This window comes from Haliotis asinina, chromosome 2 (genome assembly GCF_037392515.1).
Source record: "Haliotis asinina isolate JCU_RB_2024 chromosome 2, JCU_Hal_asi_v2, whole genome shotgun sequence".
Classification (NCBI taxonomy): Eukaryota; Metazoa; Mollusca; class Gastropoda; order Lepetellida; family Haliotidae; genus Haliotis; species Haliotis asinina.
The window spans coordinates 3647876-3672078 of NC_090281.1; the positions used below are offsets into that span (position 1 = coordinate 3647876).

A 24203-nucleotide genomic window follows, 5' to 3' on the forward strand; every position below is an offset into this window, starting at 1 on the left:
AGCCGGCGCCCGAGGTAACAAGGACAACCTCGACCTCGTCAGGTTGGCTCATTGAAAGCGTGAGAAGAGCAGACCTAAAATCCATCTCAATTTCGAGGTGTATATACATAGAAACTAACACATATATATTAGTTCATGTATGCCATGCAAATACTCTTTCATGAAACATTAATTAACGTAATAAACAAGAGGTTGTAATCCACAAAGCTGTATGTTTCATTTTTAGTTATCACATATTACCTTTTCTTTGTTTCAGATATCAAATGAACATGTACCAGTTGGTTTCTTGGGCGCATATATGACAGCTAAGGATTCTCGCCGCATTCATTTTGCAACCGACCGACAATTAACAGAACTTTTCCAAGCACAACACTGGTTCCTAGGTGGTACTTTTAAAAGTTGTGGAACGGTCATTCGACCACCTGTTGTCAACTCATGGCTTCGCTCGTTCCGGTCCGTTCATGAAAATGGTCCCAATCTTCTTCATTGTTATATCTCGACACAAGAAAATTGACTCTCTCGCCTGCTTCAAGAAGTTGCTTGAAATCCTGCCGAGGCTCTGCCACGTCCAGTCGATCACACTTAATTTCGAAACTGCAACCTGGATGGCTTTCCGCACTGTACTCCCCGACGTGAGACTACGGGCATGTATGTTTCATTTGGCACAAGCTATTTGGAGAAAGGTGTAAGGAATCGGCTTGTTTGTGAGTGTCTATTCTATTTTCTTATTCCAATATTTACAAATGCATATTATGTATATTTGTTTAGTGTTAAAACCTCTTTTGCATTTTTCAGTGTGCGTACATGGAGAACGGACAATTGCAGAAGTTCGCAAAAGTGATGTCCCTACCCTGTCTGTCGCAGAATCACATCAAGCCTGTCTTCGCGCAAATCATCAGCAGAGTTAGGGATGATGGAAAGATCGGAAGCCACCGAGAGACAATGGATCTACAATAGCACGTCCGGGACCCGATCCATTTCCTGCTTCATCCAGTCGGTTCGCACAGCCAACCACGTTGAAGGTACTATGGCAAACACATTGCTTAAGGCAGTAAACAGTTTGGATATTACAAAGGTATCTAATGTCCATTGTTTATTTTAAGGTTGGCATAGGCAACATCTACTGTTAAAGATGACAAGAATTTTTATGGATGATCAACTTCTTTATTGCAGGGTAGCGACGTTTCGGTATAGATTCTTATACCGTTTTCAAACGTGTGGGGAATGGCAAGGGGAGTACAATATATATACAGCAGAGATGAGCATGTGATGACAATACAACAATAACAGGATTAACAATAACTATTTGAGGTAACAATACATTAGAGAAGTGTTGAGGTAAGCTGATTAAGGACTGAAGCCAGCGGGTGAGTTGACAGAAGCCAGAGTGAGATGAGTGGATTAATTGGTGGAAGCCAGGGTGAGTTGAGTGGATAAATTGAGACTGGGGGCCAGAGTGGGTTGATTAATTAGTGTTAATGATGCAGTTGAATGCCGGAGAGACAAAGACGCCTTGATCCCTGTTGATTGTTGGGTTGTGTCTGCGGATTTGTACTGCTTCGGCAAGTTTGCGTTGTTTGAAGTCATGTTTGTTGCTAGCAAGTGTTGTGACAGTGTCCCAGTTGATGTTGTGGTCAGGAAATTTGGTGATGTGTTCCGAAATGGCTGATTTTGTGTCACCTTTGTTTGTGGAGGTTTTGTGTTCTTTGATGCGTATGTTGAGTGGTCTGGATGTTTCCCCAATGTAGTTGCTGCCGCAGCTGCAGCTGATGTTGTAGATGACGCCTTTAGGGTGTTGTTGTTGTGTACTGTGTTTCCTACCGTTGGCCTTAATGATTGTTTTGAGGGGTGTTCCTGTTGTAAAGTAGGTGTCAATGCCTGCTTGTTGCTTGAGTAGGCGACTGATGTGGTGTGATGTTTTGCCGGTGTATGGTAGTGAGATGCGTATGGGAGCGGGATCAGGCTTGGTAGTAGTGGGTTTGGGAGGTGGGTTGACAGTGGAGTTAATGACACGGTTAACAAGTTGGGGAGGGTAGTTGTTTAGTTGAGTGAAGACATGCTTGAGATGGTTTAGTTCGGGTTGAGGAGAGACAGAGGATAGGTTTAGGGCACGGCGGGTGAGGGTAGAGATGATGCCTGTTTTAGTTCGGAGTGAGTGGTTTGAGTCAAAGTGGAGGTATTGGTCAGTGTGAGTGGGTTTACGATAGACAGAGGTTTGGATGGTGTTGTCAGTAGTGCGGGTGACGAGAACGTCAAGGAAGGGGAGTTGTGAGTTGCTTTCAGTCTCAAACGTGAACTGAATGCGGGGGTGTTGCTGGTTAAGGTGCTGAAGGAGAGCGGAGGGGTCGTTAGCTTGGGGCAGAATGACAAAGGTGTCGTCAACCTTCCTGAACCAGCAGGTTGGTTTAATTAGTGAGGAACTGAGGGCTTGGTGCTCAAAGGAGGTCATGTAGATTTCAGATAGGATGGGAGAGAGAGGGGATCCCATGGGCAGACCATGGATTTGCTCATAGAGTTCATCACCCCAGGTGACGTATGTGGAGGTGATGGAGTTAGTAATGAGCTGAAGGATGGAGTCAGTAGAGAGTTTGGTGTCCAGAGGGGAGTCGAGGTTATCAAGGCGGTTACGGAGGATGTGCAGGGTTTCGTTGATGGGAACACTGGTGAACAAGTCCACTACATCATAACTAACGATTTTTCCAGGGTTTTCAACAGTCTTGAGTTTCTCACAGAAGTCAGTAGAGTCTGATATGTAGGAGTCCGCGGTTTTGCCGAGAGGGGCCAAAACTTTCGTGAGGTGCTGGGCAGTGTTATAAAACACTGTGTCTCTGGAACACACAAGGAGTCTGGCTTTAGGAGGGTTCTTGTGGATTTTCACAGTAGCTCGTGCGTAGGGAGCTTGAGGGTGGGACACGGCAAGTTTGTGGTGCAGTTCATGCGAGAGTTCATAGTTGTCACGTAGTTGTTTCAGGTGGGCTTTGTGTTGTCTCTGGAGTTTCTGTGTGGGGTCTTTCTTGATCTTGCGGTAGGTGGTATCATCGTCGAGGATCTTGCTGACCATTTTGTTGGTCATTGGTGTTCAGGACTACAGCCGCTTTGCCCTTGTCTGCTTGGACGATGGTGATGGACTTGTCTTTTCTCAGGTCTGTGATGGCTTGTTGTTCAGGCTTGGTGATGTTGGGCTGCTGGGGCTTCGACTTCTGGAGGATGTCAGCAATCTGGTGGCGGAGGAAGTCAACCTTGCCACCAGGTGCCAACTGCTGCAGCCCCTTCTCTACGTTGATGATGAAGTCATCGTGGTTGCGTAGAGGTCGGGTAGGGACGAACTTGAGTCCTCTGGACAGCACGCTGATGTGTTCTTTGTTGAGGGGCTTGTCACTAAGGTTGACAACAGTCTTAAAACAGGCATCATCTCTACCCTCACCCGCCGTGCCCTAAACCTATCCTCTGTCTCTCCTCAACCCGAACTAAACCATCTCAAGCATGTCTTCACTCAACTAAACAACTACCCTCCCCAACTTGTTAACCGTGTCATTAACTCCACTGTCAACCCACCTCCCAAACCCACTACTACCAAGCCTGATCCCGCTCCCATACGCATCTCACTACCATACACCGGCAAAACATCACACCACATCAGTCGCCTACTCAAGCAACAAGCAGGCATTGACACCTACTTTACAACAGGAACACCCCTCAAAACAATCATTAAGGCCAACGGTAGGAAACACAGTACACAACAACAACACCCTAAAGGCGTCATCTTCAACATCAGCTGCAGCTGCGGCAGCAACTACATTGGGGAAACATCCAGACCACTCAACATACGCATCAAAGAACACAAAACCTCCACAAACAAAGGTGACACAAAATCAGCCATTTCGGAACACATCACCAAATTTCCTGACCACAACATCAACTGGGACACTGTCACAACACTTGCTAGCAACAAACATGACTTCAAACAACGCAAACTTGCCGAAGCAGTACAAATCCGCAGACACAACCCAACAATCAACAGGGATCAAGGCGTCTTTGTCTCTCCGGCATTCAACTGCATCATTAACACTAATTAATCAACCCACTCTGGCCCCCAGTCTCAATTTATCCACTCAACTCACCCTGGCTTCCACCAATTAATCCACTCATCTCACTCTGGCTTCTGTCAACTCACCCGCTGGCTTCAGTCCTTAATCAGCTTACCTCAACACTTCTCTAATGTATTGTTACCTCAAATAGTTATTGTTAATCCTGTTATTGTTGTATTGTCATCACATGCTCATCTCTGCTGTATATATATTGTACTCCCCCTGCCATTCCCCACACGCTTGAAAACGGTATAAGAATCTATACCGAAACGTCGCTACCCTGCAATAAAGAAGTTGATCATCCATAAAAATTCTTGTCATCTTTATCTCAGCAACTTCTAGAATGCCTCTCAAACAGTTTAAACATCTACTGTTATTTCCTAAGAGATATCATTTGATTTCACACAAGCATTATCTCCTGTTGAACACAGTTTTGGATGATAAATATCCACTGCCGAAGAAGGGACATTGGATAAGGAAAAAAAGGGCTATGCCACGAGATGATAAGGAGAGGCCACGAGGTTATAAGGCCATGCCACGAGATGATAAGGAGAGGCCACGAGGTTATAAGGCTATGCCACAAAATGATAAGGAGAGGCCACGAGGTTATAAGGCTATGCCACGAGATGATAAGGAGAGGCCACGAAACCTCAGTCGAGGTCACCAGAAAATAAGTCGGTTTGCACCAGTTTCAAAACACTGAAATATGTATACTATATTTTGTTTGTTGTGTGAAGTACTAGATCAGAGAACAGTAGAATGGCAAAATCTTGCGCTTTAATGAAACATTACACGGTAGGAAATGTACAGTTACTACGTGAATTAAATAAGGCTAAAAACGTACACTGAATAAGGTACACGTATATATTAATATGTAAACTGTACGTATTTCTAAATAGTCTAGAGATGTATACTATGTATACTTTTTAATATTCGTTCACCCAGTCCGGTATAGTCTGTATTTACTGAAAACGCGCGTGAGAGAATTGCTATCCCGTGTGTTAGCTGGGGGTTCTCCTCTGGACATTTGTCATTCGATGGACAACAACGAATTCAATGCAATGGTTCATTATCGAAACGTCGACCTAAAACAACATATCACATCAAAGGGTTTTACCCTCAACCCTAGGGCGCGAGCCCAATACAATAGCCCTTGAGATGGGTGTTCAGTTTATACAGGTGGGCGTGTGTTTGACTCCGTTGTATTACCGCATTGTTCGACGTTCACCAAGTGTAGCGCTATTTATATTAACTAATTGACAACTGCGAGGACATCATTGGTTTATCGCGAGTAATGTTACAGTTTCCATTGTTGTACGGATTAGTACGAGTGGGGTTTATAAGTCGTGATTAGCTCGGTACTCTTCCTTCGCATTATTCTTGCCGTGATCCTTCCTTACAGTCATGGCACTCTACCTTTACCCTAGCGACATTTTTCAGTTGTTCAATACTGAGTTCGTTTTATCGAACAGATATCTTCGATCGTTGGTAGATGAATATCTGCTAACTGGATTGAATATATGTCTAGACAAGGAAATCATCAGACTTGTTGATATCATACATAGATTTGCTGTCTCCATGTCGTCTTCTCCCCAAGATGATATGGTGGAGTTAGCACCCACGTGTGCAAGGGGTCGCGCCAAATGGCACGTTAGTGTAGATAGACTGATAAAGACGTCGTCGAGCCACCCTCGTGTCCCTCTCACACCGACAGCAGCTGGACGTAAATGGCTGGAAACTGTGGAGCGGCTGACATCGAGGAGACCTTCGAAACGTCCTCATGATGTCCCAGCAGGTTATATTTCACCACCGGCAGTTGGACATGCCAAATGGTGTGAAGCGGTGGAATGTATGATATCTAGGAGACCTTCGAGGCGACCACATGATGTTCCCACAACCTTTGTTCCGCCACCACCTCGTGTAACACCCCGTCGCCTCCTGGAATCGGATGTTCTTCCTCATTCGCCACCAGGCAACAGGCCGTCTCGCAGCGAGGGTGACAGAGTTGTGGGAGGATAGAGCGCCAAACATGGGTCTCGGACATGGAAAAGGATTTTGGTAAAGTACGTATCAATGTTTTAGTTATTCACAATACTCGATTCAAATACTATAAAGACAAATTGACAAGAGCCGTATAGGATGCTACATCATTATTGACGCTATGTGCTACTCCTATGTGTATATCAAGAAGATGACACAACATAACGATAAAATATGTCTTACCTCGCAGTGCTTCACGATTTTGATGTTGGCTCAATACCATGCCCCTGTATTTGACAGCGATGATGTTACGATCCGTGTCTGTAGGACATTGCTTCAGATTATCTGTGCGTGATAAGACTTTTGAACATGATTCTTTTTTCCTTACAGCTTCCCTCTGATGGTGAGCCAGCTTGTGCGTCCCTGACAGTTTTGAAACAGTGGACGCGCGTATAAAACCAAAAGCCCGTTAGTGTTAAAATGTACAAATGGCATAAATTAGTAAAATAAATGCGCTTTCTTACTGTACCTTTCGTTGGTTGTTGTTGTTGAATAGTTGTGAATATGTATTCACTCGAGAACAGAGACTTTGGTCATTATGTACAGTGATAGATAGCGGTGACGCTCACAGACCACAGTCTCAGTACCGACACCAAAATCGCTTACACGTGCATGAGTGCGTCTTCTTTGAGGTACGTTTTTTCTTCACAACGCACTTTCCGCTATGGGTTAGAAAACGATGGTACGTGTATTTCAATTTGGTTTTGCAATACACACAAGTGAATAGTCCTTGATAATCGTCACCGTTTGCGTCCACTGTAAGCAGACCAGAACAGGCGTCACACAGGTAGGACATGTTAAACTAAAGTGTAGTCACTCTCCAATGACGTTGTCGCACGCTCAACACTCTTTGACGAGATGTTCAAACTCATGACTCGACTTTGTCAGTTCTATAGCACGGACCATCGCCTGTGCCGTTCTGTATATACTATAAGACTTTACGAGTACACGTAATTAACTGGGACTGTCAATTAACATTTAATTACCGTTCTACATTTTGGTTGTTCTGCTTATACTACAAGGCCACGAGCGTATCTGTCTACTTAATAGCGATTTCATTGAAAATACTTTTGAACTACGACTTGTTTATTGTACGGTTGGATGGTTGTGTACTTTTCTCGGTAGCTGCGCGGGGCTGGTGTTTGCCGATGTGTTTAATTAGTGGGCGGTGGTTACCTGCCGCGGCAGAACACTCTAATTGAGGAACTCTTTTTCCCGAAAATTTTAACATAGGATTTACCCTTTCAAAAAATACGCCAGCGTGTCACCTATACAACTACTCCCACCCACCATGGAGTGTCAACAATGACGATGCCTAATCCCTGTGGGCCTCCAACAGGCGGCACCATGGATACCAAGAGGGTATACTGAAGCAGTAACATTACAGATAATGTACCACCAGATTGGCCCATGAGCCATCATCGCCTTCTGGGCATGAGACTCTAGGCAAAAGTCATAAAACATATATTCCTGTAAACTTACTTCAGAATCATATTATGTTGTGTGAACAGAGGGCACCAAGACCATAATTTCAACAATTCCAAATATTTATGTGCAGTCAAATAAAAATCTATGCACAGGGCTTGGCATGACCAGCCGACTGGTTGAACCGGACCCATTTAACCACCCGTCTAGGTGAAGTCAGGGCCAAAGTGGTGTATTAGGCAACAGGAACATGGTTGCAGGCTCCTATTGCCCTCAACCACCAGGATCCCTTCCTCCAACGACACAGGGCCGCAACCCATGGTTGGTGGACCAAACTTCCCCTACCCCCGGGTCCACTACGGGGGTGAACGGCTCTTAGCGTTACCTAGCACCCACCATGAGGAGGTGGCCGCTCACGGGTGCCTATTCCTGTCTGGGCTTATCTGTTCTAACACATAGCTTACTACTGCTAGACACGTATTAGATGATCCTGCGCACTAAACGCATCTGTGACAAGAGAGGCGGTACAACGAATTGGGCGAGTACACTTGGCTGCTTCAGGTAGCTTGACGATTATGCACGTGCAATACATGCTAACCGTGACATGAAATCAACACCGCTAACCCTGATGAAAATCAGCCCGTACAGAGAAATAGGAACAAAATTATGGGATAAAAATATTTCCCCCTTGCTACTCTGAATTAGCCACCACCATTCAGTAACAGAAAACTTTTAACATATTAAATAGTTAAAAGAAACACAATTAACTGTATTTAGTTATTATCTATTTCATATTTACGAGACGAAAAGTCAACTTTACCCATTAAAACAACACTGCATATTCCTTCGAATGATAAGACTGCAATTTCAGGCATAAGATACTGATATTCCACGCTAACCTTTAGTTAAGACGAAGACAAATATGATGATTGGGGCATTGACAAGCATTTTAGATATTCAACAATTTTGTTTAAAAAAAATACAGGAAAATGTCATTTACTTCGTGAAATGGATCGGTGGTTCCAAACATATTTGCTCAGTATATTGTGTTGATTCAATTCGTTGGGATTGTACCTGTTCCCAAATCGAGTGTGCTATAACAATTCATGCGTGAAACGCACGGGGAAAATGAACTTCTCGATATATATCAGACAGCCTGTCTCCGTCTTGTTTCAAGTGGATCGTTCTGTGGGGCGTTCCCAAGTATGCAAATTGGGGTCCTTTTTCAGGTCGTGGATCATCTTATATGTGTTTACCAGAAAGCGAATTCGAGTGGTGTGTACATGGCAACCTTTCACGTAGCAGTCAATCCTAGTGTCTTTGAATTTGTTACAACATATCTGATGTTCCTTCGTCGACATGATGAAATGTCACTAAAGCAGAAACACTTTGTTCTAAACTTCTAACATCTGATGCTTTCGTTAATGATGACGACTCTATAAAACGCTTCTGTGGATCAGATCTTTAAACTGGGGATCAGATGTTAGCTACTATATCAGATTGCAAATAAACTCGGCAAAAAATTTGCAAAACATTTGTCTAACTATGTTCCTGCACTTGCCTGAATCGTTTTTAGAGACTTTGTTGAATATTTTCGATGGGTTTTGACATCTCGTAAATTTCCTGCATTCTGGAGAAATTCCGTGTGTTAAGAAGTGTGAAAAAATCATTTTATTGTAAAACGACACCCCATTCGATTCACTGATAGCCAAAAGGAACTAGGTCATAAACTCTTGATGAAATCCTAAGATCCTATGCACCCATGGGTTAACAGAAACATGTCGAAGGTTTTCGTTAAACCCAAACTTAAACCAGTTGGGGACTATACAATTACGCGTGCATAAAGAAGAAACGAAATAGATTTTCAACTTTTGTTAATACAGCTGCTCCAAGCAGAGACCCACATTACAAACTTGGAGGTAAATTGATGGTTGGTCTCACATAAAACGTAACGATCTTACATTTCACACTATATTTGTCTGTTTTTGAGAATGGACATTAAGTAGCACATACCAAAATAGTGTGCGTGCGTGCGTGCGTGCGTGCGCTGATCCTGAATGATCTAGGAATATTCCAGCTATATGGTTGGGGTCTGAAAATAATCCATCGTTTACCAGGCAATCCAGTGATCAACAACATGAAACCGGTGGCATGTGTCAACCAAGTCAAAACGCCTCACCATCCGTTTCATTGGTTAGTGACTCGGTCGATCACGGGTCTCTGTGATGAAGTTTCTCACTGGGGCGGTAGTTTGAAATCGGAACTTAACGTGTAAATATAAACTAACGTCACTTACAGACACTTATTATATAAACCCTAATCAAATGCAATTTCTTTTTGTAATACTTTATTGAGTGATTTAGTTTTACGCGTCACTCAACAAGCCTCAAAAGACATCACCCGTGAGGGGTTACATATGCTGGGAAATTGTTAACTTTTCTCCGGATGGGAAATCATGTGAAGACATAGACAGAGACGAGGTGCGATGCACGATGTGCTATTTTAATGCACAGCGTACTAGTATTCCCTGTAAGTGGGAAAACAATGAGCCCCTCAGCGCCTATGAGCATAGTTAACACAGACCCCCATACGATTCTACCTACACACAGAGTCAATAAAGGTAGGTAATACATCAAATGGACGTACAATATCTTACAGTTTACTTACCATTAAGGTTGTTGCAGCCTTTGCAAGTTAACAGTACTTAATATCATCAGGTCACTATTATGGTTAGTTCAACCGACAGAAAATGTGTCTTTCACAATAAATTCTAACTATTCCTTTAAGGTTTTCGAAGTAAAACTTATATTTATAGTGGCCATGTATTATGCCGTTTAGTAATGTACATGTACATCTGGCCTTTAACTATCTTGTTATTTATATATGGTCATCAGCGTTATTGTTACCTTACTTTGGCCCCTCATCTGTTTGATATTATGTAACCGAAGGACCCGTTTAACTACAAAACGTCTATATAAGGGTAAAAATATCAGGGTGAAATTCATAAGAAGCAAATCTCATTTCCGTCAGTGTTCGGACGCAGCCGTGCCAAGGAGGTCAAGAACCAAAATCAACACGCTCCCGAAGCGTCGCTAGCGCACAAACCTCGTATTGGGTATGCTTGCTATTATTAAAACTGGCTCTTGTTTTGTGTTCATTGTAGACTGAACCTTCATACAGTGAGAGCCAAACTGTTAGAAAGTTTGAGCTTGCGACGGCGGGAGACATGGTCTTTTGGTTCTACCCCAACCGTCAGTTGCCAAGATATGTGTGAAGATTAAAAGAAAATTTTATCAAAAAAGAAAAAAATGGGCATGGACAACTTTTATTCGCTGTTGTTGTAACTATTTCATGTAAAATTGTAGTCGGATGTTGCCACCAGTTAGTTTGTAAATATTCCAACTGCACACAAACTGCTCATTCTGCTTCAGTGCATGGGCAACGACACGCCATCATATTCTGGCACACCTAACTGTTGTTCCATAGACCGGACATGGACGACACGCTGGATCCGGTTACGAACCTTTCATATTGACGCCTTTAGTATGGTGTCTTTGATGTTACATGAACAGCAGGATTTTCTTATATGCTAAAAGCGTGGTATAATTGCATATTTGGTCTGTTACGGCTCTTTCATAACACGGTCGGTACAAATATAAACGTAGCTTTAGTAAAATGTTGACAAGAATTCGAATACGTTTGTTCTGAATGTTTACGTATACAGTGGTCTGGTTTAGCCATAGGAGAATGTTCAGTTTGGTTTACATGCCCACAATGTTAAAAACGGTTCACCAGTAACATAATTCAGTCTGCTTTGGAAGCAGATGATGACGACATCAAACATTTACTACGTGTATTAAGAATTTCATTTTACAACTGCAATGACCATATCTTATGATTAAATATAATAACGACCAAAAGAAATAGTCTTCTCCTGTTTTGCAAATTACTTGTTTACCCATACACTAACTTCTACATTGCACTTACATCTGCCATTACACACGTGCGGTAAAACGTGGTCACCACTATGAAATCTACTCCAAGGATATGTTGTACATTTATATACGATCTGAGAGTTGAATGGTATATATAAGAGTCCGCTTCGTGTGAATCGCTGCTAACATGAATAAATCTTGTCTCCGAATATTCATAGTATTCAACATGTATATATGTTCATTTTAATTATTTCACCGTGTTGGGTATGACAGAATATATTCATTTTTAGAATGCTTGATATATTTGCTATTTTATTTTTAGTCTTACCCTCAGTGAGGTAGTAGAGGTTTGGAGGTGATAGTGGATAGGTGATAGGCACATTACTCATCCAAAGTAGCGAGGAGGGCAGTAAATAAGCCAGGTTTTGACTTCAGGGGCCCTGTTGATATTGCATTCTCCAATAAGGACGTCGGCATAGAAGGTGGTGTAGATGTTGGCGGACCAAGGCTGAGACTGTTTACGTAAATGTTAAGCAGAAGAATGGGTACAATTACGTATGTTATTACTCACATGCATAAATGATGGGCATAGGTATGTTAATGAATAAAGCATGGACCTGCAAGGCGACAACCAAATACGAACAGAATCACTTAGAGCAGTTATCTTTAAAGAGGACATAATGTATACAGCAGGTGTAAATGTACCTTAATTACTTGAATATGGGCTGAACGGTTCCCCTTGGTCTTTATCATAGTCTGGCGCGCCATTTGTATACCGAGGTGTCTTCATTGTTACAATATTCCAGCGATCTAAAAGTACAGTTGTTGGGGGTTGAAGGTGGTCAGCCCTGGAAGCTGGCCGCTACATGGAAGCCGGAGAGATGGTCGCTTCGAGCATTCTCCAAGCGGTTTTCCGTTCTCGTTGAGTGAGAAAGAGGTTGGAGACATGTGTCAGATGTCCGTGTCCGCGACATGTTGCACAAGGCAAGCAAATATGTAGTATATCCATCAGTCGATGAAACAAAAGTAGAATGAATCACATGAGGGACACACACCGGTGTGGTTTGTTCTCCCTGTAGTGTTTCAAGTAACGACTTCCAGTCGTATATTTCTTATACATGATATATCAACATTTAGTCAACACCACCGAGTTTATCAATTTTAATAATGATACTAGTGTTCAGAAGCAATAGTTATAGTGTGATTACATAATGTCTCCCTGAATAGAATTCGACCCCGGCAGAGACGGACTAGTCTACTTTGTGCACAGGGGGGTCACGTTTGCTATTTCAAGGATATTTTCATACGTTTGTGCGTTAATTATTTACCCCATTTCTCACAAAGCATGTCATGTTACTCCAAGTTTGAATGCGAGGTTCGACCATAGCGTGCGCGTCCGATTTGCCACGTTATATCTATGGGGAACATCTCACTAGACATACTCTTGCCACATACTTGACAACGTCATGAGGTTGCATGTTCGAATCTCTAGAAATATTGTCATGGTAAAGAACCAAATTTCATCTTGAAATAAACCACACGAATTAAAAGAAACATCGCCAAAACAAAAAAAAATATGGAGAGGCTCTAAACACGTAACTTAATCCATGAAACTAGGCTGGTCGCAAAAGCCGTTTACCTTACCTGGCATTACCTTTCAACACAGCATAGCAGAACTAAAGATCTTATTATACCAAACACTGACAATGTGATCTTGACACCATTTGCTACTTCAGGGATATTTATTGATATTATTCAGAGGACCTAACAGTCCTCAAGTGTTTGATTTACCTGCCCTACATCATTTGTTACAAAGATTCCTGTTTCAAAAATTATTATAATACATTATTCAAAAACCGATGTTTTAAGTCTGCGTTGAAGGATAAACCAGATAAAAATATAACGTACTCTTGCGATTCAGACATATGAAAATGATGGACTTAATGAACCACTCATTTTCAAAGCAACACAGTCTCATTTACAATTGATGCAAAAATAGATATTAACATTCCAACAGAAATCTTGTTGCCAATCAAGATGGGAAATAACTATCTGTGCAATTTCATTGTTATGTATCCCAAAATGCCTAATACTTTGTGGCGTGATGTCCACGAAACATGGGCAAAAATACAATTACAAGAACACGATAGGTCAGATACACCAAAACAGTTATGGGCAACTGACAATATAGCTACTACTAAGGAACCTATAATCAAGTCTTTGAAGGGTATTTAGAAGTGAAATACATAAGAATGAAGATTTTTATGGATATCAACTTCCTTATTATGAGAACACAACGTTACGGAGTTAATGCTTACTCCTTCACCCGAAGGAGGACAACCGAGTAGAAAATAGAAATACCAAGGTAATTACAGTATGTTGATGTTTTGATTGGAATATCATTGTAAAAACCATTTTTCATAAGAACGAAGGAACCCACCGTTGCGAAATACCAAACAACAGAAAAGACAAATAGACCCCAACAGGTTCATGAAAAAATTGGGCAATATGGTATTTCTTTCTGCTTATTCTTGTTTCGTCACTCCGTTTAACCGGAAGCTGGTAGGGGTAATGGAGGCGAAGAACGATCTGAATACCACGTGTTCTGCTTAGAATGTTGAATGAAACATATTTCACGTGAGTAATTATTAAACATGGGGTAGGAAATCTGAGAGCACAACCAAGTGAGGAGATGGGAGTGTACCTTTGATGGTGGTAATATTTTATTTTGACATGAAAAATATTTTTCGATCCGAAGCGGGGAAAGTTCTTTGCTCGCTTTGCTCGCATATATGAAGACTGGTCATTTTCGCTATACTGCGCAACCCCATTGGCGCTACAGTTTGCCTGTGATGCGACTAACTTGGGATTCCTTGTTTCAAAGGCATTTAGAAGTTGGTGGAATCAAACTAAAATGCTTTATGGTTCAACTTCTTTCGGAAAATGTAAGCACTGGCTCGTCCGCCATTCCAAACTGTTGCGCAACTCAACTTCCAGGAAAATAAGTAGATCAGACGAGTCCATTATTGTGTGACCCGGAGGTGCGGAGAGTATGACGGCAAACAAAACAATAGGCTGGTTTCAGTTGTTATACGAGAGAGTATTTTCTGTATATTTTTGTTATTGATTAAGTAATAATTATTATTGGGTCACAACGTTTAGTGTTTTGAATAATAATTATGATGGATCACATTTCGTATAATAGATGTCAGCATTTTTTAGATTTTGGTATCAGACTGTCCGGAAATTATCTGCCCTTTGTTTTCTGTGTGTTACTTCCGGGTGACTGCTACAGATTTCTACAGTGTTGGCGATGGTAGTGTGTGCCCGAACTTTCGGGAAATGACTGAGTATGTATATAAAGGCTAGTTGCCGTGTTGAAACGGGGACACACGCATTCATATTCACTGGAGTATCATCGTCAATCGCTGCCAACTTTTCATCTACATTTACCGCTGTCAGACCGATCGCTGTGTTACATTCTGCATAACTGTTTCTCTCTCGCACTAATCTCCAAGGTGTGGAATCATGTCTGTTAGCTGCCAGATAGATGACGTTTACGTGGTCGAACCCTGTACCTGCGATGGACGGGTCCTTACCCGAACTACGGTATACCCCCGTACTTCGGTCCTGACGATAGGGGATGTGCGAGAGGTACAATGTCAGTACCCGGGGGCCCTTGGAGCTTTACCGTAGTTCCTCCAGCAACCACAAGACGATGATCTTCGTTCAATAGTTTATTTGAAACTGTGTTGCTGAACAACCCACTCTATGGTCACTCTATAAGACTTCAGCCGCAAAACGTCCGTCTTAAGCCAAATGCTGGTGCCTTTTAAGATAGTTTTCCGACGATTCCTTGTGACCAAACACCAAGAGTGGGAGCGCACCAGACTCCCGACCCTGGGCTTTGCTACCGCTTAAAGCTGGGTCCCTACGTCACAGCCAACACCCTCTTCTTTTTTGCCCATTGGTCAAAAACCCCTAACCCTGCATACTTTTTCACTCCCCCATCCTTATTCCGTACCCCCAATACCATATTTGTAAAGCTGCGAGGTGGATTCCAAGAAACTCAGAGTTTCTACCTCCTAACCATATATGTCCCGTGGAATACTACGAACTACTGCCGAGGTCCCCGGACAAGTTGCTCCATCTTGATAGTACCGTCCCTATCCTTTTACCTAATCTATGAGTCATCTCGCCTTACCCCCACTAAGTTCTGACGACCTACTTTCATGCTTATTTCCTCCGCAGCCGATTACCTACCTCCCCTACATTGTATAAGTTTTCTACCTCACAGGCCTTTATCTATTATTTCCCATTCTAAATATACTATTAGAACACCTTGATCACTTATTATTAATAACATCATTACTAGATCTAAATATTATAACCACAATAATAATTCCTCGCCCATGATTCGCTATTATCATAATAATCATAATTCCATGCCTCTGATACGAAGACTTTGGTGAGTTTGCTATATTATATTTTGTGACCCATTGCCTTAGATTTTGTCTCATTTGTATTGAATTTGAAATCAGTATTGTGAAATTGACTTGTGACTTGCTCTCTGTGTCAAATAATATAAAATTTGAATGTTTTTTTTTTACTTGTCTTTGTTTTGTTTTGCTGGTCCACAGGGGATTTCTTATATCGTTTGTCACGGCAAATTCTTAACCGTAACAGTCGTATAGAGTTGGGATTATAAAAAAAACAAGCTCTTAGGCATTACATTATTACTTTGGATAAACAGTAGTTTGTGTTCTTTAGACATGACATTTTTTATGTTGAATGTTTTTTAAAAATACGAACGGCACCAACCACTCCCTTCACAGACGAGTTCAACTTACCTCTAGTCCTGTGCCGGATTTTAAATAGATCATTGTCGAATGGAAATAAACCTAGTGTGTCTGAAAATCAGAGACATATTATACTGATTTTTTTCCATTTATATTCGTCTCTACCACGTATATAGTACAATGATATGCATTATTCACTCATATACACGGGTATGTACATACATATTCGTATGCTGTACTGAACTGATAGCGATTAAACATTAAACATTCGCTGTGCGTTCGGTTCCAAATGAAGTTTAGTCGCCATCAATTCAGTACATTGAAATTCTGATTTCAAAGACATTAGGTTTACCTCTTAAATGGATTGTTGAGTTATGATTTTGAATTTTATTTACTTTGCCGGTTTTGGACGATTTTTTAAAGGATAGTAATAGATATCAATCAAAAAAGGCCTTCTGAGAGGACACAGTCACCAAAGCTGATACCCTGACCTCACCCGATCCTGCTAGTCGCCTTTTACGACAAGCATTATCGCCCTTTATGGCAAGCATAGGTTGCTGAAGGCCTATTCTACTACGGTACCTTCACGGCTTACATATAAGATAACTGAATAATATTCATGTAAGTTGAACATATGTTTCACTGAAACCACTGCTCTAACTCAGCGTTTCAATTAGCAATATACTTTTTAATGTTTTAGAGAATTAACAATAGATTACGTGCATTATATAGGTCTTTTCCAATGATTATAAGTTTACCATAAAAAAACAGGTAGAAATACCTGTGAAAGATATATGGCATCATTGTCAGTTCATTGTCAGAAAAGGATGGAAACGCGTTTTTCCTAAACTAGTGGTGTGACAGAAAGCGACAATTGAAAGCTCCATGCCCGGCTTGAGGTATGTTCCTGAGACAATACTGGTAAGACAACCAGGGACAATAGTGAGGGAAGAAGCGTACGTAAAAGGAAACATATTTGTTTGGTTGTCGTTTAACAGTGTAACATTCCGGCTACTACATGACATCGGTCAGTCTCAATAGTAATTTCCCCTGGTACACTGGTTGATTTTGCAAGTAAATATATCAGTGCTGTAATCTGCTAGTTACTACATGTACATGGTTTCGCCGTACTGATTCTCACTGGATAATGCTTGCTCCGCCCACTTTCGTGTGCCGAAACTATGGCGTCATCGCAAACAGGTTTCGAGGTTGAGATACATAGGAGAACATATAAATAAACAAGTACAATGTTGACAGATTTATTCAGATAAAAATTAACATCATTTAAAAACATTTGTGTTAAACTACAAAAAGAGGAAAGAAATTAAAATTTAGATTGTCTTCAATCTTGAATCGAATTTTAAAGAAACAGTTCCCATACACAAGATCGTCTGATTGTTTTCAATTTGGAATTAAAAGTTAAAGATGTAGTTTTGATACACAATATATAGTGTGGACGCCGCGGTCTCCCTGACTTGCGACGCTGCGTTTGCAGTGGCAGAGGCCTCCGTTTTCATTGGTTCAGGTGCAAGAGGTGGATTCATTGGTTCAGGTGCAAAAGGTGGATCCAATAATAACATAGACTGTGACGGTCGTTTGTATTTTCTCACTGCCTCGGCGCTTCTGCGCCCTTTTATTCGCATTATATGACGTGATATCCATGACGTCACATGGTACACACATTTTCCCACCACTTTGTTTTAAACACACCGCCGAAATCTCATGGTACAAGTCTGCTACCCCACCCATGACTTGAGGTTCGTCTAGTTATAACACGATTTGTCCTGTCTCATGATTCATAGGCGCAGGGCACAAGGGCGTATGGCAAACCCTGCTGTAACTAGACCAACCTCTGGTGTGCCAGTGGGGTAACTTTTAACTTACTGTACTACGAATGCATTCCAACTATTCGAGTCAATTCTTGTAACAAGACCGAATGTTTTTAAAAAGTGGTAAATATTGAAAGGCATATAATGTACATTCGAACTGCATTCCAAGCATACTTACTGCATTGTAAGTATTCTTTCGACTCGAATGAGTCGGAATACATCTGGATTACTGCTGGTTGAATATGCTTCAAATGTATCGGAATACAGGTCGAATCTACATCGAATACACCTGGAATGCAGCTCACACCAGGAATACAGTCCGAACGTCCCGCGGATAGCTCTTCAAACAACCCTGACGTCATCAGAACGAATCGCACTAACACGTGCCCTCCTGTCACTGATAGCATTTGAGAGTCGCTATCATAAAGCTTGAAAAAATTGTTCATTGACATACCTTTCCGAATGCGCTTAGAATTTTGGATTTTTTTTCTGGCTGATTATTCTTGATTGCTCTCAATTCGAAACATTTAATTCCCTTTTTAAGTATTTCTTTTGTGTCATTTTTGGTAATTATCATTATCATGCTTCTGTGCACACTTGTTTAGTTTACATTTCGTTCGTGTGAAATGATCGACAGTAATTTTTTCGACATAGTCATGGTTGCTGGGGAATTCGCCAAAAGCGCGGATCGTTGAGGTCAAAGTTTGCTGATGTAAAAGGGTGGCAATTTCTTTAGTTTGCCGTTATTGGTCGTGGGTTGTTGACACATTTTATCGCCGTGAAATGACCTTCACCCTTCAGTCAAGTTAGAGGTTGTGATCAACACCAGGCACGTGGGGAGAGCAAGGTTATTTACAAGACTTTCCTCCAGAATGGACAACGTGAGAGGTATGTTATTACGACACATACACTGATGTGACAAAACCCGTCATTGTGGTATAACGCCATCTTTAACAAAGTGATAGCATAACCACAGGCCCTCATGTCCAAGTCAACACCATGATTACACAGCAGCCTCGATTCTTGCTAACTGGGTTCTGTCCTAACGCGCAACTAAGTACGATGACCAGAATTTTGAAATCAACTCATTCAAATTGATATATAAATGTTAATCAGTATGATTTGATACATCTAATCTCTTGAATATTGCAACACTACACTCCTAATCCTTGCAAACACGCCGTGCAGCGTTCTCTGTTCTGAAGCGTGCTCTTGACAAATGGAGCTCTGGAAATCGTGGAAGTCTCAAAACGAGGCTCGGCCTCTAGAAATGTATGGCGGTCTGGTACAGACTTGACAATATGTCACTCATACCGTATGTTACAAAAGTATTGTAATAAGCGCAAAGAACACCTAACAGGTGTAACCAGGTAGCTAGATGAACTGTGAATCATTGTACGACCTCTTCCAACAGTAGCAGTCTGTGACGTCTTAGTTAACGACATGCTGCCAAAACCTCGACGTAAAACATAGAAATACGATTTAATTAATTAAAAATACTCCTAAGCATGGTACCCTAGTTACCATAATATCGTAGAACGATGCTCACGGTGTCTTTGACTGAACTGTGAGGTCACGGCACGATTTGTCACAGACGGTCGCCACACTGGAGGAACACAACCACGTCAACAAAGCAGGGAAAGAAGAGTGAGAAAGCCGCCTGCAGCATTATTCCAGCTCTATGGCGGCGGCCTATAAATATTCCAGTTTGGTCCAGACAATCCAAAGACCAACGACATGAACATTTGTCTATCCTCAATATTCTATCCAATATTTACTGGACACATACCTCTGTCGTATACTCATCACAAGGGATAACTATTTTCAGTCACGAGCTATGAAGGATCTTTTTAGTAATGTGAGTTCTCATTGAATTATTGCATTTTAAAAAGAATAAAATTTGTCAAATGAGTTGTAATTAGATATGTTTTTAATTATTGGTAGTCTAGATTAGTAACTGAGATTGTTATATAGTACCTGTACCCTGAAAGGACGTTGAAGTATTGTAAAATTATTGTCCTCCTGAGAGGATACGCAGATCCCAAAACAATCGATGTAAATTTAGTACGGCCAAACTTTTACTCGTAGTATATTTGTTGTTTTAACACTGGCTAAATTTCAGTATAATCGACGATGGCTGGAGGGGTGGTGTAAATCCAGCTAGGGTCTATGCCGGTAGCATAGGTCCCCATGGACCCTAGTATGGTGATCTACCTTCAGTTGTTTGCGGTCTATAGCCCGTGTTTCCTCTTTAATTCCAATGTTTTAGCTTACAGTGCTAGTTTTATGCTCATATCTGTGATAGCCTAGCGTTTTTACTGTCCTTCAATGACAGATTTTTACGTTTTCAATTTATTGATTTTAATAACGATATAAATTCAATTGTTCTCGTCATGATATGTCTGCACTATTGCCGACAAATTCTCAATCACTGTCATATGCTTGTCCCTTTTAATAAACGTTTCGAAAATCGGTGTCGTGTTGAAATTGACCAATATTTCTAAACTCACACATTCTTTCATTCCACATTCTCCCGGTCATCATACCCCACACGCAATTCAGATAGCAGTATATTGACTTCTGGTCACATTATCAGGTCATCATACCCCACACGCAGTTCAGATAACAGTATACTGACTACTGGTCACATTATCAGGTCATCATACCCCACACGCAGTTCAGATAACAGTATACTGACTACTGGTCACAATATCAGGTCATCGCTTCAATACACTTCAGTATTTATGCCCATGTTTCACAGCACGTCTTGCTGTCGCCATTACAGATATTCATCATCAAGGTATTTATGTTTAACAGTTCTATTTACAGATATTTTACTCTTAACACTGGAGCACGTGGTATACATACCAATGGTACAATTATACATTTCATTACTATTTGTATGATACATAGCGCCATTTACATTGTGGCCAAATGTAACTGTTACAGATGTTATATTTGGAATTACACTTTCATAGGACAGTGCTTGTGGAGTTGAGTCCCATCCGGGGTGGATAAACATTTTGTCGTTCATTCTACTGATGTGTCAAACCTAAGGCTTTCACCAGGCGGTGATATTAAACTTTACGTTTAAGGATAACACCGTGATGTCTTCTCGTTCACTGAAGTGCTAACATTGTGTGTCACTGGCAGTGCTAACTCGATCTGACTTAAATACTGACTAATGAATTACATGCATGTGTACACAAATAAATAAATATATATGTATATAGACACACACGTACACACACACAGACACACACGCAGACACACACACGGACGCAGACACACACACACACACACACACGTATACTGAACAGCAAAAGAAACCCTAGTTTCGAAAAATATTAAATCTCATACAAGTAAACGTTTTGTTCATGACCTCTATCAAAATATGATAAGAAGCCAGCCAGAGTTGCTATTCTTTTTTTTCTGTTCAGTATGTATCAGCTCCTCACACTCTCTCTCTCTCTCTCTCTCTCTCTCTCTCTCTCTCTCTCTCTCTCTCTCTCTCTCTCTCTCTCTCTCTCTCTCTCTCTCTCTCTCTCTCTCTCTCTCGTCACTTCCTACCCCACTCTCTCCTTCCTCTGACACTCGATGCAATGACTCAATCCATTTGCATACATCAACCGCCAATATAAATAGCCATTGCTTTGTCAGGTGAGAGCACAGCAAATACCCACCCTGTAATGTAGACCAGACGCAATCTTAGCGTGAGAGACCAGCCTGTAGGCAGTCGATAGTGTTGAGGGTTTGTGTCCAGACGTGTGTTCAGGGTGAATCAAACTGCCATAGTCACGTGGCCATGCTGGCCCTAGTACAATAGTGATATCTTCGTTATATTACACAGGACGTAAGAGATGACATGATAGAGGTTGTACGGGGACCTCCGTGTGGTATGCACTTCTTCCTGGTGTTGACGCACGTGGTACTGCGCACCAAGTAAATAGGTAACGGCGAGTGTTATCTGCCGACAGTTTGGTCACACCTATCAACCATTAAGCCAGCTGCATGAGGACAAGGAGGGCACCTCCTAATGTTCGCCCGAGAGTATATGACTTTAGACGGTGGCACAATTAACCAGGTGAGTTGAGACGGTAGACAAATTAAGACGCTTTATTATGCGAGCAGGGTATGTTTTACCGTTGTCAGACAGGTAACGGCTATCAAACGACATGGACGATCCAGGTATTAAACATTTAAACATAGTAGATTCTCGGCCATCTCTCGACCCATCTTAACTATTAAGACTGTCATGCTGACAATACTACTCAATCCATTGCTTTGCTACACGACATAGCATTGATTATTTACGTAATCGGCAAAAGTCTTTGTTTGGCGTTTTTATACAGATATCAACCCTTTATAGGCGATGCTAACGTCCTCAACATGTGAACATGGTCCCAGGGATGATATAAATATAGATGTCACCACAACCTGAACAACCAACTTACAACATTTCTGTAAGGAGCCATGAAAATGGTTCGCTTTGGGAACAGATGGCGATGTCTATTCTGTTTAGGAGTATCATCAGTAATTATTTTCTTCATCTCCCGTTCTCTGCCTCATCACTTATATCCAGGCTTCAAAAGTCATGACGAAGTACGTGTCATTCCTAACATCCAGCCCTCAACGAACCCTGTTACAACTACTCCGATTCCCAAACAGGAGACACGTGTGTACCGTTGGAAACACGGGAAATGGGTTAGGGTTCCACGATTCTGTTCTGCAGTGAAGGGATTAAAGTCTGCCCAACTCCGAAGCTCGGTTGGTACTCTTCAGATGTATATCCATGACGTTAAAGATGACATTCATGTCTCCGGGTCTATTCAGAGATCAGGAATGTGGGAATCTCCGGGAGTACATGCAATGATCTCAGTACTTAGAGACAACCCTGGTATGGGTATGCTTGACCTTGGGTCTCAGCTGGGGACGTATTCCTTAACGGCTGCGTTGATGGGCCGCCACGTGGTCGCTGTCGATCCGCTTGTGGAGAATGTGTTGAGACTGTGTGCAACTACACACGAGGCCAAACTGACCGACAGGATCACTATTCTATTTGCAGCGCTCTCTGACGACTACAAAACTGTCACCTTTCAACGCAAAGAAGGAAACATTGGAGGTACCTTTATCAAACATGTCCGGAACACAACATTTGACATCAACGACAACTACAATCCAAACTTCATCTCCACTGTCCGTCTTGACGACGTGTTGCAGTTTGTTGATTTCCCGAAAGCATTTATCAAGATTGACGTTGAGAATCAGGAATATGAAGTTTTGAAAGAAGGAAAACAACTGTTTTCTAAAGTAGATGTCCGTAATATTCTAATGGAGTGGTTTCAAATAAAAACTACAGCAAATGCACCCAAACTAAGGGATTTCCTTGTCAACAGAACATTCCAACCTATGTGGATGAACAGAGTCAGTCAGCTTCCTCACTCAAGATACCTGGTATGGCCGAATGATGTAATGTGGGTCAAACAGTAACAACAAACGGAATATTCTTGCATGTATATGTGTGTTTATGTGTGCTTGTTGTCGTAAGTATATCTCTCAGTACGTTGATGTGTGTGTAAACGTATGCGTGTATGTTAATGTGCTGGCACGTGTGAGTATGCAATTATGTCTGTGGATGTGCAAGCACGAAGGTGTGTGTAAGAGTGCGTAGGAGAAATGTGTGTGGGAGGGACGTCCTTCAGTGCCCTGTAGAAACTTGGGAGCTGTGTCCAATAGTGTCCTGTAGAAACTAGAGCAATGTCTTTCAGTGCCCTGTAGAAACTGGGAGCAATGTCCAGTAGTGTCCAAATTTGAACGATCAGTGAAGAAATGAATTTTTAAGAACATTTTTGTACCGCTACACCCATTACATAAAATACACAAGGGGAGATACTAAACCTGATCGAAACCAGGCATCCCGACTATTTTAAAGCGCGGTTCAATCCACACCTACGTTTTTCACCAAACATTGTGCTGAGCTTGTAGGTATTATTTTAGCTTTCTGCTCATCGTGTTGAATTCATTGTTTGAGTATTCATTGACTGAAAATAGTGTTAGCATTTTTTTATGACGTATATAAAATTCGAT

The 24203-nt window shown here is 41.6% G+C and overlaps 2 protein-coding genes across 2 annotated transcripts; one reads left to right on the forward strand and one right to left on the reverse strand.

Moving 5' to 3' along the window:
• Positions 1-433: 433 nt before the first annotated feature.
• LOC137274747 (uncharacterized) lies at positions 434-7477 on the reverse strand. The gene is made up of 4 exons (XM_067808086.1): positions 7419-7477; positions 3090-3378; positions 2292-3049; positions 434-638 (listed from the first exon to the last, which is right to left on the reverse strand). Exons 1-4 carry the CDS (start codon positions 7475-7477, stop codon positions 434-436), a joined length of 1311 nt encoding a protein of 436 aa, XP_067664187.1.
• Positions 7478-18988: 11511 nt separating this feature from the next.
• Positions 18989-23606, forward strand: LOC137274748 (uncharacterized). Its single transcript, XM_067808087.1, has 2 exons — positions 18989-19004; positions 22699-23606. The coding sequence occupies exons 1-2, from the start codon at positions 18989-18991 to the stop codon at positions 23604-23606; spliced, it is 924 nt and encodes a 307-aa protein (XP_067664188.1).
• Positions 23607-24203: the final 597 nt, after the last annotated feature.

Coding starts and splice junctions, on each gene's coding strand:
- LOC137274747 (XM_067808086.1), bottom strand. CDS start 7,477: ATGGTGCCGCCTGTTGGAGGCCCACAGGGATTAGGCATCGTCATTGTT. Junction 3,379..7,418: donor GTCATTGTTGACACTCCATG/GTGGGTGGGAGT, acceptor TGTCAACCTTAG/TGACAAGCCCCTCAACAAAG. Junction 3,050..3,089: donor CAGACAAGGGCAAAGCGGCT/GTAGTCCTGAAC, acceptor ATGGTCAGCAAG/ATCCTCGACGATGATACCAC.